Below are 14,896 nucleotides of genomic sequence, written 5' to 3'. Positions count from 1 at the left end.
TCTTGACTTTGCTTTATATGAATCTGTGCGTAAATGTGCTTTACCTGAATGTGCTTACTGTCTTTTAACCAATCTGTCCTTTTGAGTGACCCAATTGTGTGCTTTTTGTGTTATTTGCTACGAATTGAATACGTTTGTTACTTGGTATGTTTCATCTAATTGTGCGTATTTGTTATTTGTTAAAATTACTTTGATAAAATTGTTCGAATTTTTGTTTGGTCTGTTCTGGTTGTTTTTGTTGGAATAAAGGGGTAAGTAAGAAAGGGGGAGTAGTAGTTAATATGGTTTAGGTATTGGCTTGACTATGATTGCTGCATATGGTATTCTTTTTGGTACTACTACTCTTATGGTAATCTTCTTTTGGTAAATCTCTTGCTATTATATCAGTCTCCGATTATGAAGTTTATGGTTATTAATCTCTCGCCAAATATAAAGTCTTTATTTGGATATATGATGCATTGGATTCTCTTATTGGAATTTCTCAGATTTTAGATTATCTCGTTTGGTTATAGTTTTATTTGGCTCATCATAAACTCTGGGGTCTCATTTTATAATCATCCCCTTATTTGGATTATTCTTGGATTATCTACTTGATGAAATTATTTTGGATGGGATTGCTTATAAGGCTTTATCTTCTTGGTGTTTGATTTTTGATTCTGATCAATATGATGCAAGATTTGATATGAAAAAATTATACATGGGTGTAAACCAGCAAGTACATATGAGGGCTGATACTGGCACTACTACCAATGAAACTGATGATACTGACGACGACTCAGTTTCGGGCACCCCGTCTGCACGCTGAAACTAATCCACTATTATGATTTTCACCCTCCTTTGTCATTTATTTGGCAAAAAGGGGGAGTTTTTGGAGTAAGGGGGAGTATATTTGATTTTTTTTTTTTTTTTTTTTTTTTTTTGTCAATGGTTCCTTTGGAAGTTTCGTGTTAACTTTGGGATTATTTTGGAAATAATTGGGATTATTATGGAGTGGTATATTTTGGATCATTATGAAGTGATATATTATTGGAAGTTTTTATCCCATATATTGGAAGCTTTGTTCTATCGTTTATGGAATAAATAGGAGTATTATGTTAAGGGGAGTAGTAATCCTTTTTGTGCTCTTAATGACATTATGTATGAGATGTTACTACCACTCACATGAACAAGGTGAATTCGATCCTACTATGTGCAATCCACGGCTTGAAGTTCTTTTTAATCAGGTACACTATTCACAAATGGTCCAAAAAGAAATTAAGTCAATTTTTTGTTTTTATCTTTGTCATGTTCAGTACCTATACTAAGGGCTATCAATAAAATTAAATTGATTCTCAAGTTTTGCCCAAAGTATTTGATACTTAAGTTTTACCAAATAAAATGCCAAATGGGGGGAGATTGTAAGTGTAAAATTATTTACACATTAGATTTATTGGCTATTTTATTTAGTCATAGTTTTATTAGTTTTTAATTAAGCAATTAATTAGAGATAGTAGAATTTATTCTGTTTTGGACCATGTGATATCTAAGTATGTGGATGAGATGCTTTGATGAATGAAGAAGTCAGCAACGCATGAAGTTGTCAAAGAAAGCAAAAGATGTGGCTGTGAATCATTCGAACAAATGAAGGCTATGATTAAGGATCACTAATGAGGCTTATCGTCTAGTATTTAAGGAAGCTGTTCGAAAGAAGAAGATTGCCAACTTTGAGATTAATATACTGAGCACACATTTGATTTGCAAAGCTTCATATTTTAATATGTTTTATTATCTAATTCTTAAGAATATTTAATCTGTACGATCAGTACGCGGTACTGCTGAAGTATCTTGTGAAGATTGTTCGGGTTTTCGTGTGTCAGTCTTGGATAGGTGTTAGAAAGAGTGGTAGTGGTAAAGGCTGGAAGCCATCTGTATTTACCTCTTGTAATAGTCCTTTTGGTGAACATCTATAGTGGATTGGGCAGACGTGGCTTGCCCCGCAGACGTAGGAGAAGGAGCTCCGAACTGCGTAACAATTCTTTTGTGTTTTTACATTCTTTTAAGCTTTCAGCTTTCATTATTTACATTTGCTTAAACAAGTTTAATTAATGAACGTAACTAGTACATAATTTAATTAACAAGTAAAAATACATTGCTTATTGTTTTTCAAGTTTCATGGTGCAATTTCAAAAATAATTGTAAAGGTATGGTTGAAACCAAATACGGGACATAAGGGAGAGCAAATAAAAGTTAGGGCATAAAATATTAAATATATTCTAATATTGAAGAGCTAACTGCTGATTGTCAAACAAGGACATTGCGAGATAGTTTTTCACTTCAAATTGTTGTGTGATTTGAATACTCTTTTTGTCAATAAATCCCCCAAGTAGTTAATATGATTGACTTAATTATATTCTTTTAAACAATTATTATTATTATTATTATTATTATTATTATTATATATATACCCTTAGGTAATTTTACTTGTTAATCTAAACAGTTAATTTTTTCAAATATCTGTTTACTAACCGTTGATATAATTCACTGGTCAAATTCGCTAATATAATCCGCTAACGCTAACCGCTAACTGCGGATGGTCAAACAAGGACATTGCGAAGTAGTTCTCACTACATGGTAATTGGCTAGGTATAAATATATAATGTGCAGTACGTATTTCTACATTACATGTATATAATCATTTTATTTTTTATTAACTTTATTTTTTGTTATTTATTTATTTTAATTTAGATATACGTGTTTATATGTGAACATATTTATTTATAAATAAATATTTGGTTGATAGTTTTCTTAAATCCATAACATATATACTTATTATAAATTTATATTATTATATTTTATATTTTACTATTTATTGTCACTTCTTAATATATTACCACCACTAATGTTGTTTATAAAGAAGTTTTTATAATAATGTATAAGAATCAATGTTTTTTTAGTTGATTATATTTTAAAATAAAATTGTATTTTACTTCTAACACACTTCTTCCAATTTTATACATACTTATATCTGAAAATTCATTTCAAAACAATCTTTAACTATATTGTCTATATTTTTAAAAAAATATTCTTCAATAATATTATAATTTAGATTTTTCAACATATTGTCTGTGCATCGCACGAGTAAATAGTAGTAAACTTTATATTCGGAACACCTATCCATTTCCCCTATTTTAAAAAGGTTATGATTACTATCTATTCATAGTATGTTCTTCAAAATAAAATCTATTTTTGAAATAGAATGCTTCTAATGCTTACACCATCATTATTTTATTATGTGAGGAAAAATGTATATTTTGGAGGAATTGATTGGACTTCGGTCCCCTTGAAGGAAAAGTTGAATTGTTGTGATGAAAAAAGTTTCGGTAAAAAAATTCCAGAAGTATGTAAAGTAACCTGGTCGAAAAATTCTGGGTGTACTTTGGGGCTTGAGCTATTACTCCATGGGCTTAGAATCCCAGTTAGGGGATGTATACACTTAAGATAGCGGTCTAGTTTCCAGTTATATATGTGATTTGTGGGCGAGACATTTATTAGGCCAGTAGTGAGCTGCTGTGCCCGAATAGCTTCTTTCACACATGGTGAAGTTCCTACCTCCTCACCTTTATGATGATACAGATGAGATTGTGTTGAGGACAACAGAGGACAAACTAATGATATGCAATACCCGTTGCCAGTCACGGAAGGTCCTATCTCACGGGTAAGGGCAAGGAGGTTGCAAGAAGCTTTAAATGGTCTCATAAATAAGTTAAACAACAAGAAGACCAAGCTATGTGAACTTAGGGAGGGAATTGAAGCTAAATATGTCAATTTAGTTGCGATCAAGGATTGGGTTTCAAAGAAGCTGACCAAATAATGGGAATTAGACTTGCAAATAAAAATTGAATTCAAAATTCAATTTTCTAGCTTAACAAATTGCTCCCTAGTCCCTTGAGATAGTAGCTAATCTTTAATGCAGTTTTTAGTTATTTCTTTTCTTTAGTTGGCTGAAAATAAGGCTGTCATAGCAGTATAAATAGCTTCTTTATTTTGAAGGCAGACAATGCATGAGATTAGAAATCAAAGTCTTGCGCATCATATCGCAAGTTTTCTCTCACGGGGTCCTATGTGAGCTCTTCGACTTATCAAGGAAAATACCAGCCTTGTGGCGTCATTCCCGATTTTTATCGTTCTACAGCCGGACATGGCAAACCGCTATACACCAAAATCCAAAAACAAGAATACCTTAACTCCAAACCAACACTCCCTAAACCTGCAACAAACCAACCTGTCAACCATCTGTTTCTTTCGCTGATACTACCGGACTGGACTAATCCGAACATCCCTCGGTAGCTCGTAGCTTCACTCCAGATAGCTAGTTCACAACATTTTGGTATCAAAGCCAAGTTATCCAATTGGTGCACGTAAGATCTTCATATCACCTTGAGACATTTAGAATTGGTTGTTTTTATGAACTACATGCATTGCTACGAACTTGCTGAAATAATCTAAACAAACTTTAGCACTCTAGCATGTGTACTATGAACTTTTATTCAATGTGTAAAACTAGTATTTTGTCTACTATTAATTCCTGAAAGGATAAAAGAAAAAAAAAACAAAAAAAAAAAAAAAACAAAGAAGAAGAGAAGAACAGAATAGCAAAGAAAAAAAAAAAATACAACAAGGGTAGAGTAATTTTTTGTTTCGTGTTACTTGATTATTTGTTCATCTAAAATTATTATTTTCATTGAACTTACCCAACTTGTGTTACCCACCCAATTACCTGGTGATATAACCCCATAGCCAAAAAAAAAAAATTGTGAACAAATTATTACTAAATAAAATCCAGAATATACTCACCTAGCCACTCGGTCAAAAATTCTTGATCTTAGTTCTTAGAACTTGGACGAGAGAACTTTATTTTCTAATAAGAAGGTATAATTTGGTTAGATTATTAGAGTGGTTTTTTAATACACGAGTGGTAAAAGAACGAGTGACCACCCCATTAAAGAGCGTGAGTGAGGGAGTGACGTGAGGTCCTATTTTATTTTTGTGCAGTCGTGCAGGGTACATCATGTCGGGTCCAAGTGAGATAGATAAGCAAGAGGTGAGTCTTGACATGCGCCTCATGATGAGAGCCATGAAGGGACAATTCTCTAAGATTAGTAATGTGATTGAGGGGTTGAGTGAACGAATTGAGATAGTTGAGGAAGTTTAACGACAAAATCAAAATGGGAGAGGTAATGTGAGGATGATGAAGAAAGGGTTGAGGAAAGTGAGAGTGAGCAAGATGGGGAAGAAAAAAATGAATTGAGTGCACAAGAGTATGAGGGAATTAGTAAAAAAAAAAAAAAAAAAAAAAAAACATAAATTCTTTTACCAAAAAAAAAAAAAAAAAAAAAAAAAGAACAAAAAAAAAAAAGAGGTTGAACAAGCTATAAAAGCTGAGAGGCCAATTTTAATAATGTTATATAAGGGACCTAGTCCCGAGACTACTAACCTTAAATATGGCTTTCATATTTTAATCATCTGATTAAAACTTGCCAATACCTTTTTTTCTTTCTTAATTTCCCACAAAGTATACGTCTCTACCTAGTTCTCTCTAGGGTTTCACGTCGATAATTCGACTTTCCGGCACGGACGATCTCTCCGTTTTCCATCAAGCTTCTCCGACAGCAGGTTTGGGCGAGCATGGCTACCAGTCACACCAGCAGCGACGTAGCAGGGTTGACGAGGAGATGGGCGGATCTTGTTTTGGAGGAGGAGGCTGCGGCTTTTATGCCGGCGGTGGAGGAAGGCGACGGCAGTGGTGGAACGGACGCCGTGGAGGAGGAGTGGGCGGTCGTCGGCCGTTTCTTAACACGAAAGCTGGTCAGGTTGGAATTTATGAGTCAAGTTATGGCATCTGTATGGCAACCGGTCAGTGGTGTTGAGGCGACGGAGGTGGAACCTGACCGTTTCTTGTTTATCTTTCACCATGTGACGGATATGCAGCGTGTTCTGAATGATGGTTCTTGGTCGTTTGATAATAGCACTTTTGTATGCAAGCAGGTCCCGGATGGAATGTCCCCGTGTGATGTTGAGCTTGATTCGGTTGATTTATGGATACAACTCCATGGTTTGCCGAAGGGGTATGCGACTGCCGTAATATTGGAACAGATTGGGAACTTCTTGGGAAAGTTTGTCAAGGCGGATGACCGTTTTGATAATGCACCATGGAAGATTTTTCATCGAATTAGGGTTTCGTTGGCCGTTGACAAACCGTTGAGGAGGCGTATGAATTTTATTAAGAGGGATAAGACGAGTTGCTGGGTGAATTTCAAGTATGAACGTCTGCACACATATTGCTATTTTTGTGGACTTTTGGGACACTCATACAAATTCTGTCGGGGAGCGAGGGATTCGGCACTACCGGTGGAGGAATATTTGTATGGCCCGGAACTGAAGGCGGGGGGATCTCGGGGTCCTCGACCGGTCGGTGGGAGCTGGTTGTTACCGACCGGCCGACAGATGGTGGCGAGGCAGACGGCGGATGTGGCGTCGGGTGGTGCAGCGCCGATAGAAGCTAGCCGGGCCGGTAACGCTAGGGAGGCGGAGCTGGTGGCCGTGTCTAAGCGGCGCCGTGAGGTGACGGATGAAGGAGGGCGGGGAAGGGTGGAGGAAGATGTTGTTATGGCAGAGCAGTCAAAAAACTTGCAGCAGGCGGGTTCTGGTTCCCAAACCCGCCCGACCCAATGAGTACCCTTAGCTGGAACTGTCGTGGCTTGGGTAATCCACGGACAGTTCGTGAAGTTCTGGACTTAGCGTCCCGTAAGAAACCCAACTTTATTTTTTTGATGGAAACTATGGTTGATCGGTCACATGCTGAACGTTTACGAGTCAAGTTAGGTTTTGATGGTCTTTTCTGTGTGGATAGTGATGGTGTGAAGGGTGGTATAGCGTTGTTGTGGCGAAGAAATAATACAGCTAGTCTGCTCAGCTATTCGGATAATCATGTGGATATTGAGGTCAGTATGCATGGCTTTCCTAAATGGCGAATGACTGGTTTTTATGGGTTGGCACAGCGACCCAGACGTGAGGAATCATGGGGAAAGTTACGATCTTTGGCTACCAAGTCTAACCTGCCTTGGGTAGTAGATGGGGATTTTAATGACCTTCTTTCTCAGCACGAGAAACGAGGAGGAAACCCACACCCTGATAGGCTCCTACGCGGTTTTGGGGATACTATTGAGGAGTGTGGCCTATCTCAGATGGCTATGCAGGGATATCCGTTTACATGGGAGAGGGGAAAAGGAACGGCTGACTGGATAGAGGAACATTTGGATAAAGTATTGGCCTCGGATGAGTGGCGCGAGATTGTTGCAGGAGCCAGAGTATCTAATCTTTTAACCCGCAAGTCGGATCATTCGGCTCTCTTTCTAAGCATCCATGACTCCGTAGGGAGGGGTGGGGCTAGTAGGAGGGGTTTCCGTTTTGAGAATGCATGGTTATATGATGAGGGATGCCGGGGTGTTGTGGAAAAAGCATGGGATGAAGGAAAGGACCGTGGACTGCAGGATTGCATAAAATTCTGTGGCTCTCGGCTATCTCGGTGGGGGGGTGACAGGTTTCATATGTTTGGAGAGAAAATTATGAGTTTGCGGAAAGAGCAGCTGCGTCTGAGAGGAAAAACGGATCCAGCCTCGTTAGCTGAATTCCGGTCATTGGAGGAACGATTATGCCGAACAGAGACACGGGAGGATGCATTCTGGAGACAACGAGCTAAGCAACACTGGCTCAAGGGTGCCGATGCCAATACAAAATTCTTTCACAGGTATGCCTCTCATCGTAGAAAGAAAAATAATGTTGATAAGCTTATGAATGATAATGGGGATTGGGTGGAAGGTGAGCCTATGAGGGGGATTGTTTTACAGTACTTCCAAGATATTTTTGCCTCGGGAAACCCGGAGAATGGGGAAAATTTCTTTAATAGTATTGCCCCGCGTGTCACTCTGGCACAAAATGAATCTTTAGTCCGGCCGTTCACTAACGATGAGGTCAAAACTGCTCTCTTTTCTATGTATCCTGACAAGGCACCAGGCCCGGATGGAATGAACCCTGGCTTCTATCAACATTTTTGGGATGTGGTAGGGGGGGATATGTCATCCTTTATAGTAAATTGTTTGAATAATTGCAGCTTCCCAGCAACTCTGAATGAAACGGATGTGGTATTGATCCCGAAAAAGCAAAACCCGGAACGAGTATCTGATCTTAGGCCAATTGCGTTGAGTAATGTGATATACAGGGTAATGGCAAAGGTAATGACTAATAGAATGAAACCCTTGATGGATGAGATTATATCGGATTCCTAGAGTGCGTTTATACCCGATAGGCTTATAACGGATAATATCTTGCTAGCATCGGAGGTTGGCCATTATTTGCACAGGAAACAGTGTGGTGTTGTTGGATGGGCTGCACTAAAATTAGATATGGCAAAGGCATATGATCGAATGGAGTGGTCGTTCCTACATGGGATGCTTGTGGCCATGGGTTTTGATAAAAAATGGGTGGATTTGATTATGTTATGTGTGTCTACTGTATCGTACAGGTTTTTAATTAATGGCTCTCGTACTGATTCAGTTACACCTACTCGTGGATTGAGGCAGGGGGACCCATTGTCTCCGTATCTAATTATTATCTGTGCAGAGGGACTCTCTATGATGTTGCAACAGGCACAATTGAATAATAGTATTCATGGATGTAGAGTGGCTCGGGGAGCTCCCCCAATATCCCATCTCTTCTTTGCGGATGACAGTTTGTTGTTCTTTAAGGCCAATTTGCAGGAAGCAAGTGTGATAAAAGGATGCCTAACGGCATATGAGAAGTTGTCAGGACAAGCGGTAAACTATCATAAATCCAGTATTTGTTATAGCAAAAATACTATTGAGGAGGACAGAGGCATGGTGGCGCAGGAACTGGGGGTGTTGCAAGCCCCAAATTTTGGTAAATATCTGGGGCTTCCGTCGTTTATTGGTAGAAATCGAAAGGCAGCTTTCTCGTATATTGAGGAAAAGATTAAACAGAGAATTGGTTCATGGAATAAGAAGTTGCTCTCTCAGGCTGGTAAGGAAATATTATTGAAAAGTGTGGCTCAATCTATGCCTACCTTCTCAATGAGTGTTTTTTTACTCCCTATGAATGTTGTTTCTTCTATTGAGAGGACCATGAACAGGTATTGGTGGAACTCAGGCACTAATCAGGGAATACATTGGAAGGCATGGGATAAATTATGCATCCCTAAGAAATATGGAGGTTTGGGTTTTAAGGAACTCAGGGCATTTAATTTGGCAATGTTGGGAAAGCAGGCATGGCGTTTACTCACAAGGCCAGAATCCCTAGTGGCACGTATTTATAAGGCCAGGTATTATCCGAAAGATACTTTCTCAGAGGCACATCTTGGGAATAATCCAAGTTTTTGTTGGCGAAGTATTATGGCAGCAAAAAGCATGGTTTGTACTGGTGTGAGGCGGAGGATAGGGAATGGCAAGGATACGAAAATATGGGATCATCCCTGGCTGCAGGATGAGCAGAATCCAATGATTCAAACAGAAATGTCACCACAACTGCTTAATGCACGAGTTTTTGGATTAATTGACCAAGAGACGGGGACATGGGATACTTCCATTTTAACGGATATTTTTGTGCCAGAAGATGTACCCAGAATTCTGAAAATTCCCATATCACCAGATTATGAAGATACGTGGTATTGGCATGATGACCCAAGAGGATTGTATTCTGTAAAAAGTGGTTATAAGTGTATTGTTGGCAGGTATGATAATACGATTAATCTCTTTAATAAATGGCAAGTGTTATGGAAGCTCAAAATCCCCCCAAAATGGAAAACCTTTCTATGGAGAGCTTTGAGTGACATTCTTCCCACTACTATGAATCTGCGAAACAAGAGAGTTGATATTGAGCCTAGTTGTGCTATGTGTGGAGTGTTATATGAAGATACCATGCATGCCCTGGTCACGTGTGACTATGCCAAGGCTGTATGGGGGCAAGCTAACCTCCCAATCCCTGTTATCCAGACGAATATTTTTAATGAATGGTTTAATATGATTTTGGATAATTTGGACACTGATGGTCTGGTGTATGCAGCTGCAATCTTATATCATATTTGGAGAGCAAGAAACAATGCCGTTTGGGACGCCTATATGCCAATGCCGAAGAAGACTCTAAGGACGGCCACCATCACGATGAAGGCATGGTGTGCCGTGCACCGTGGAACCGAAAACACCCCTGCACCGCCGCACACCAATACAGTCATGGCCACGCCAGGGCAACACACTCGCAGGTGTTATGTGGATGCGAGTTATCACCATGCCACGAATACGGCCTCGGTAGGTGCAGTTCTTTTGAATGGAAACGGACAATATATTTCTGCCTATGTCTCTTCACTTCCAAATTGTTTCTCGTCTCTTATGGCGGAAGCACTGGCATGCAAGGAAGCTTTGTCTTGGCTAAAGAATCGTGGAGAGGAAAGCTTGGAACTACTCACGGACTGTTTAACGGTCAAACAATACCTAACTACTTCAGCTAGTACCGATCGATCATATGTTGGCTACGCAATAGATGGTTGGAGGAATTTAATTAATTCTTTACTTTCTTGTTTAGTTGTTTTTGTTCCTAGATCAGAAAACTATTTAGCACATGCTTTAGCTACTTCAGTTGTTAGTCAAACTTCAGCTATGTACTGGGATGCGAACCCACCAGCACAAATCTCGCATTATTTTGAATAAATTGCCACCTTGGCTCCTTTCAAAAAAAAAAAATCATCTGATTAAAAGAGATGTCAAGAAATTCCCATATTTTTCATGAATTCTCACTTCTTTGCTAGTCTATATCCTATTATCCTCCATTCAAATCAACAACCCCGGCCTAATGGTGAGATTAGTATCTCTTGGCCTGTAAGTACTCAAAAAGTTTTGAAGTATAATCTCGACCCTATTTTTGTGTACGAAAAATATTCATCATAATAGCTTTTTTACCATTATTTTATGAAACACAATCGAACTTGTTGAGAATGAAATCACAAAAAAAAAAAAAATGTGAATTATTGCTGTGAAGCACAAACTGACAAAGTTTCACAAAAAGCAACAAGACCACAAAATCAATTTTTAACACTTGATTATATATACAGGATTTAAACCTAGAGGGTGTGGTTGAGTGGAAGTGACTCATTTATTTTTAACCAAAGGTCGAGGATTCGATCCTTGGCTCTAAGAATGAAGCAGTCTTAAATCTCCAAGTCAGCTGTCCCACCCAAAAAGGTACCTACAATTCAGTGAGGGGATACCCCAAAAAAATATATACATGATTTACAATGACATGCAAATGATCGGTAATGCTACCCTTAAGCGAGAAGGAAAAAGTGTTGTAGCAAAACCTTATGGCTATTGAAAAACAATCAAGTTTATTTTTAGTCTTGAAGTTATAAGATCCAAAAATCACATACAAGAATTATTTGCCCCAAGGACCCAAAGTTCTCCCTTTCTATTAATCTATGGATTTACTTTCAAGGTCATGCATTTGATCTAGGGTATTAAGCATTACTCTACTGCAAAACTCAACAACAAAAAGAAATCACTCCGGCCATTTATTTGCCACCTAGATGGCCGCCATCATTCTAGTAAGGTAACCTTTATTCCTCAAATAAGAAATCCTCCCAAAATGCAACTCCAGTCAATGACTTAAAGATCACATCACAACCCCAATCTATCCAATGCACCATCCCTAGAATACCCCACCTCCATTTCACAAACCTGAAACCCCATCCATTCTTAAAATGACATTTAATTAGGAACATGAATGAGTATCTTCAATTCCCATTTTAGAACATATCTTTTCCTACAACCTATACTGATTCAAGAATTCCTTCATCTATATTGAAAAATGTTAGATGAATAATGGAGTTGTTAGAGTTAGTCTCTAAGTCTTTCTTTGGAATTTTGAATTCTAAGCCTGGTAGTATTTTAGCCGAGAAAATTTCAATTTTGGTCATATGACTATAGGAGCTTTGTTAATTTCAGCACATGACTTTTAAAAGTGTCAATTTTGTACCTTGACTATGCAATTTTTTTTATCAATTTTGGTCACTCCGGTCAAATTGCCGACCAAATTTCGCTAAAAATTTTTAAAAGTTAAAATAATAAGGATATTTTAGTCATTTCACATCTCTTCCTTCTTCTCCGGGGAATTCTTTTTTTTTTCCGGCGAATTTTGGTCACTCTAGTTGCACGCGATCCGATCGCGAAGAATATTAGCTTGGCGTTGGTTAAATTGAACTACTGCTGGCCCATATCCATCTCCGCCTACGGGGATACTACAAAGATCTCACCATTGGTTCAACAAGCTCTCAATAACATCGGCATCGCCCTCAACCATGTCCCCGCAGGTATGTATCTATGTGTTTGTAGTAGTTCTGGAAGGGTTTGAAGCGGAAAAAACGGCGTCGTAGAGGGCACACCTGAGCAATGGTGTACAAGTTGGTGCCGGTGGTCCAAGGTAAGGCTGCTGCTAAGAAACTGGGGCTGTTTGGCGTGAACATCGTTGGCGTTGAGCCTCGGGGTGTTGACGCGGGTCGGGGTGACCCGGATCGAGATGATGGTGTCCTCGGCCAGAAAAAAAAAAAAAGAATTCGCCGGAGAAGAAGGAAGAGATAAGAAATGACTAAAATACTCTTATTATTTTAACCGTTAAAATTTTCCGACAAAATTTGGCTGGTAATTTGACCGGAGTGACCAAAATTGATAAAAATTGCATAGTCAAGGTACTAAATTGACACTTTTGAAAGTCATGTGCTGAAATTAATAATGCCCCTATAGTCATATGACCAAAATTGAAATATTCTCTATTTTAGCCTATCTATAAATAGGGCTTCTACTTGTATAGCAGCACAATGAATATACATGCACTGTTCTTGTATTTCAACACTTAATATGGTATCAGAGCCTAGGAAGTGAGAGTGAGTGCCTGGGCTGGGACTGGTACGGACGGGCGACACCACTGCAAGAAGTTCGGTCGCTAGCAGAGGAGTCATGCGCCGCGGTCGTAGAGCTGTTCCAACGCCACGCGTTGGCATGTGAGGTTGTTTCCGGCGACGCAGCCGATCAGTTTTCGCTTCTCTAGTCTCGCCTCGTCGTGCTGAGTCCAAGGAGGTAGGATGTGTTGAAGGTTTTCGATTTGGTTGGGTCTTCTAATGAAAGGGGTATGACCAGTGTGTTTTTTCTTTTCTAGGTGAAGGCCTGAAGGGTTGTTGTGATGTTCATCTTTTGAATTTGTTGGGTGAAGATTAAAATGGCACAAGAAAGGAATATCACTGTTATTTTCACACCATCTAAATTAATTGACATAGTTCTGTCTTCAGATGAGTCTAATTTTACTGAGTAAAGACTTTGAGTTTTTTCCCAAAATGGTCCTTCGACTATTGCTCATTCTCAATTTTATATTTCGACTTTCAATTGCACCAAATCTAGTCCCTCGACTTCCAAAAACTCCCCCAATTTGGTCTTCCGTTAAGTTTTCCATCAACTCAGTGTTAAAATGGAGGGCATTTTCGTTCGTTCACATATTGTACACCTAATATACATTGAGAAATAGTCGAGGGACTATTTTGGGAAAAACTCGTTTTGTTTTTTTTTTTTTTTTAATTTCATTGTGTATATTTTCATTTTTTTGACTATCAAATTAGAATTGTTGTAGATTTTTTTTCACAAATATAAATAGTTAAAATCCCAAATCCAACATCAATTTTTTTTTTTTTTAACTTTCTCTACTCTGTCTAAACATACTTCTATGACAAATACTTCTTCCCTTCTCTTCTTCTCTAAGTACATTCTCCTCTCCTTTCTGATACAGAGCAAGCATTGCAGCAACTACAGGTTTGTGGATTCGGTGTAACACCTCGTGTTACGCCCTTTAAACTCAGATTAATTATTTAATTAATTCCGTTAAATAATAGTTAAGAACAATTTAACCCAGTCAGGATTTAATTTCCTAAATTAATTGATATGGTCCTCGGAGGATCGTGGACCCTTACCCTTAATGAAACCCCAAGCCTGTTAGAATAAGGAAAGAAGGCCCATTATTAATTAGACCCTGATTAGGATTCCTAAATCTATATAAAATGAATTAGAAAGCTTTGGAACCCTTTCCCCATCCATTACTCAAAATCCCCTCTCAGAATTCGGACAAAGAATCCTCGTGACCGAGCCTAGGAAAGATTGATAGAAAGAGGACCTTGAGGAAAGATCCTAGAAGTTGTAAGGAGTTTAATTAAAGCTACCAGGTAAATCATGTCTTACAAAACCTACTTTCCTTGCTATTTTTTATTTATTGGCTCATTGAATGATTATACGTGTGATCATGTGATCTTGCCTTGGTAGAGCTCGTCTTAGGGATTTATAATGTGGATTCTCGTTATTCTTGATGTTCTTGATGATCTTGTGTGGTAGTGTGCACGTTCTTGTGTTTATGCGTATTAGAGCTTGTCTTTAGGGCTTATATTGTGGCTTCTTGATAATCTTGTTGTTCTTGATATTCTTGGGTGGGTTTATGCATGTTCTGGTGTTATTCAAGGTTTAGAGTTTGTGTTTTGAGTCAATTATGTCTTTCGTCGAGTCGTTCTATGTGTTCAAGTCCCTATAATTGTTAATGTGAGTTTTGGGTGGGTTTGGACTTGAAATTGGACAAGATTGGTTCATTTCCAAAGTGGGAAAACCCTCGGTGGGTGTTGTTCCAGCGGGTAGTCAGTGGGAGGTCGAACCCCCACCTGACCACCCGCCGGTCACGTTAATTGTTCCAGCGGGGGGTTGGCGGGTGGACGAGCACCCGCCGCTCTGCCCGCTGGAACATTGGGGTTCTTCCGGCGAGAGGCCGGCGG

At 38.8% G+C, this 14,896-nt stretch overlaps 1 protein-coding gene and 1 pseudogene across 1 annotated transcript; both read left to right on the top strand.

The window, feature by feature from the left end:
• LOC109160763 overlaps positions 1-14,896 on the top strand; it is a 67,586-nt pseudogene that overhangs the window by 25,174 nt on the left and 27,516 nt on the right.
• On the top strand, positions 6,819-10,754 carry LOC109160847. The gene is made up of 4 exons (XM_019309092.1): positions 6,819-7,786; positions 8,150-8,270; positions 8,325-9,058; positions 9,185-10,754. The coding sequence occupies exons 1-4, from the start codon at positions 6,819-6,821 to the stop codon at positions 10,752-10,754; spliced, it is 3,393 nt and encodes a 1,130-aa protein (XP_019164637.1).

Source organism: Ipomoea nil, unplaced genomic scaffold, assembly GCF_001879475.1.
Source record: "Ipomoea nil cultivar Tokyo-kokei standard unplaced genomic scaffold, Asagao_1.1 scaffold2921, whole genome shotgun sequence".
Taxonomy (NCBI): domain Eukaryota; kingdom Viridiplantae; phylum Streptophyta; class Magnoliopsida; order Solanales; family Convolvulaceae; genus Ipomoea; species Ipomoea nil.
The sequence above is the reverse complement of the archived record's forward strand: the minus strand, read 5'-3'. Positions and strand labels throughout refer to the sequence as shown.

Excerpts from the sequence above, each read along its gene's own strand:
- LOC109160847 (XM_019309092.1), top strand. The coding sequence starts at position 6,819 with ATGGTTGATCGGTCACATGCTGAACGTTTACGAGTCAAGTTAGGTTTT. Across the intron at positions 8,271-8,324 it reads TATACAGGGTAATGGCAAAG|AGTGCGTTTATACCCGATAG; the intron begins GTAATGACTAAT and ends TCGGATTCCTAG. Across the intron at positions 9,059-9,184 it reads ATTGGTTCATGGAATAAGAA|GTATTGGTGGAACTCAGGCA; the intron begins GTTGCTCTCTCA and ends GACCATGAACAG.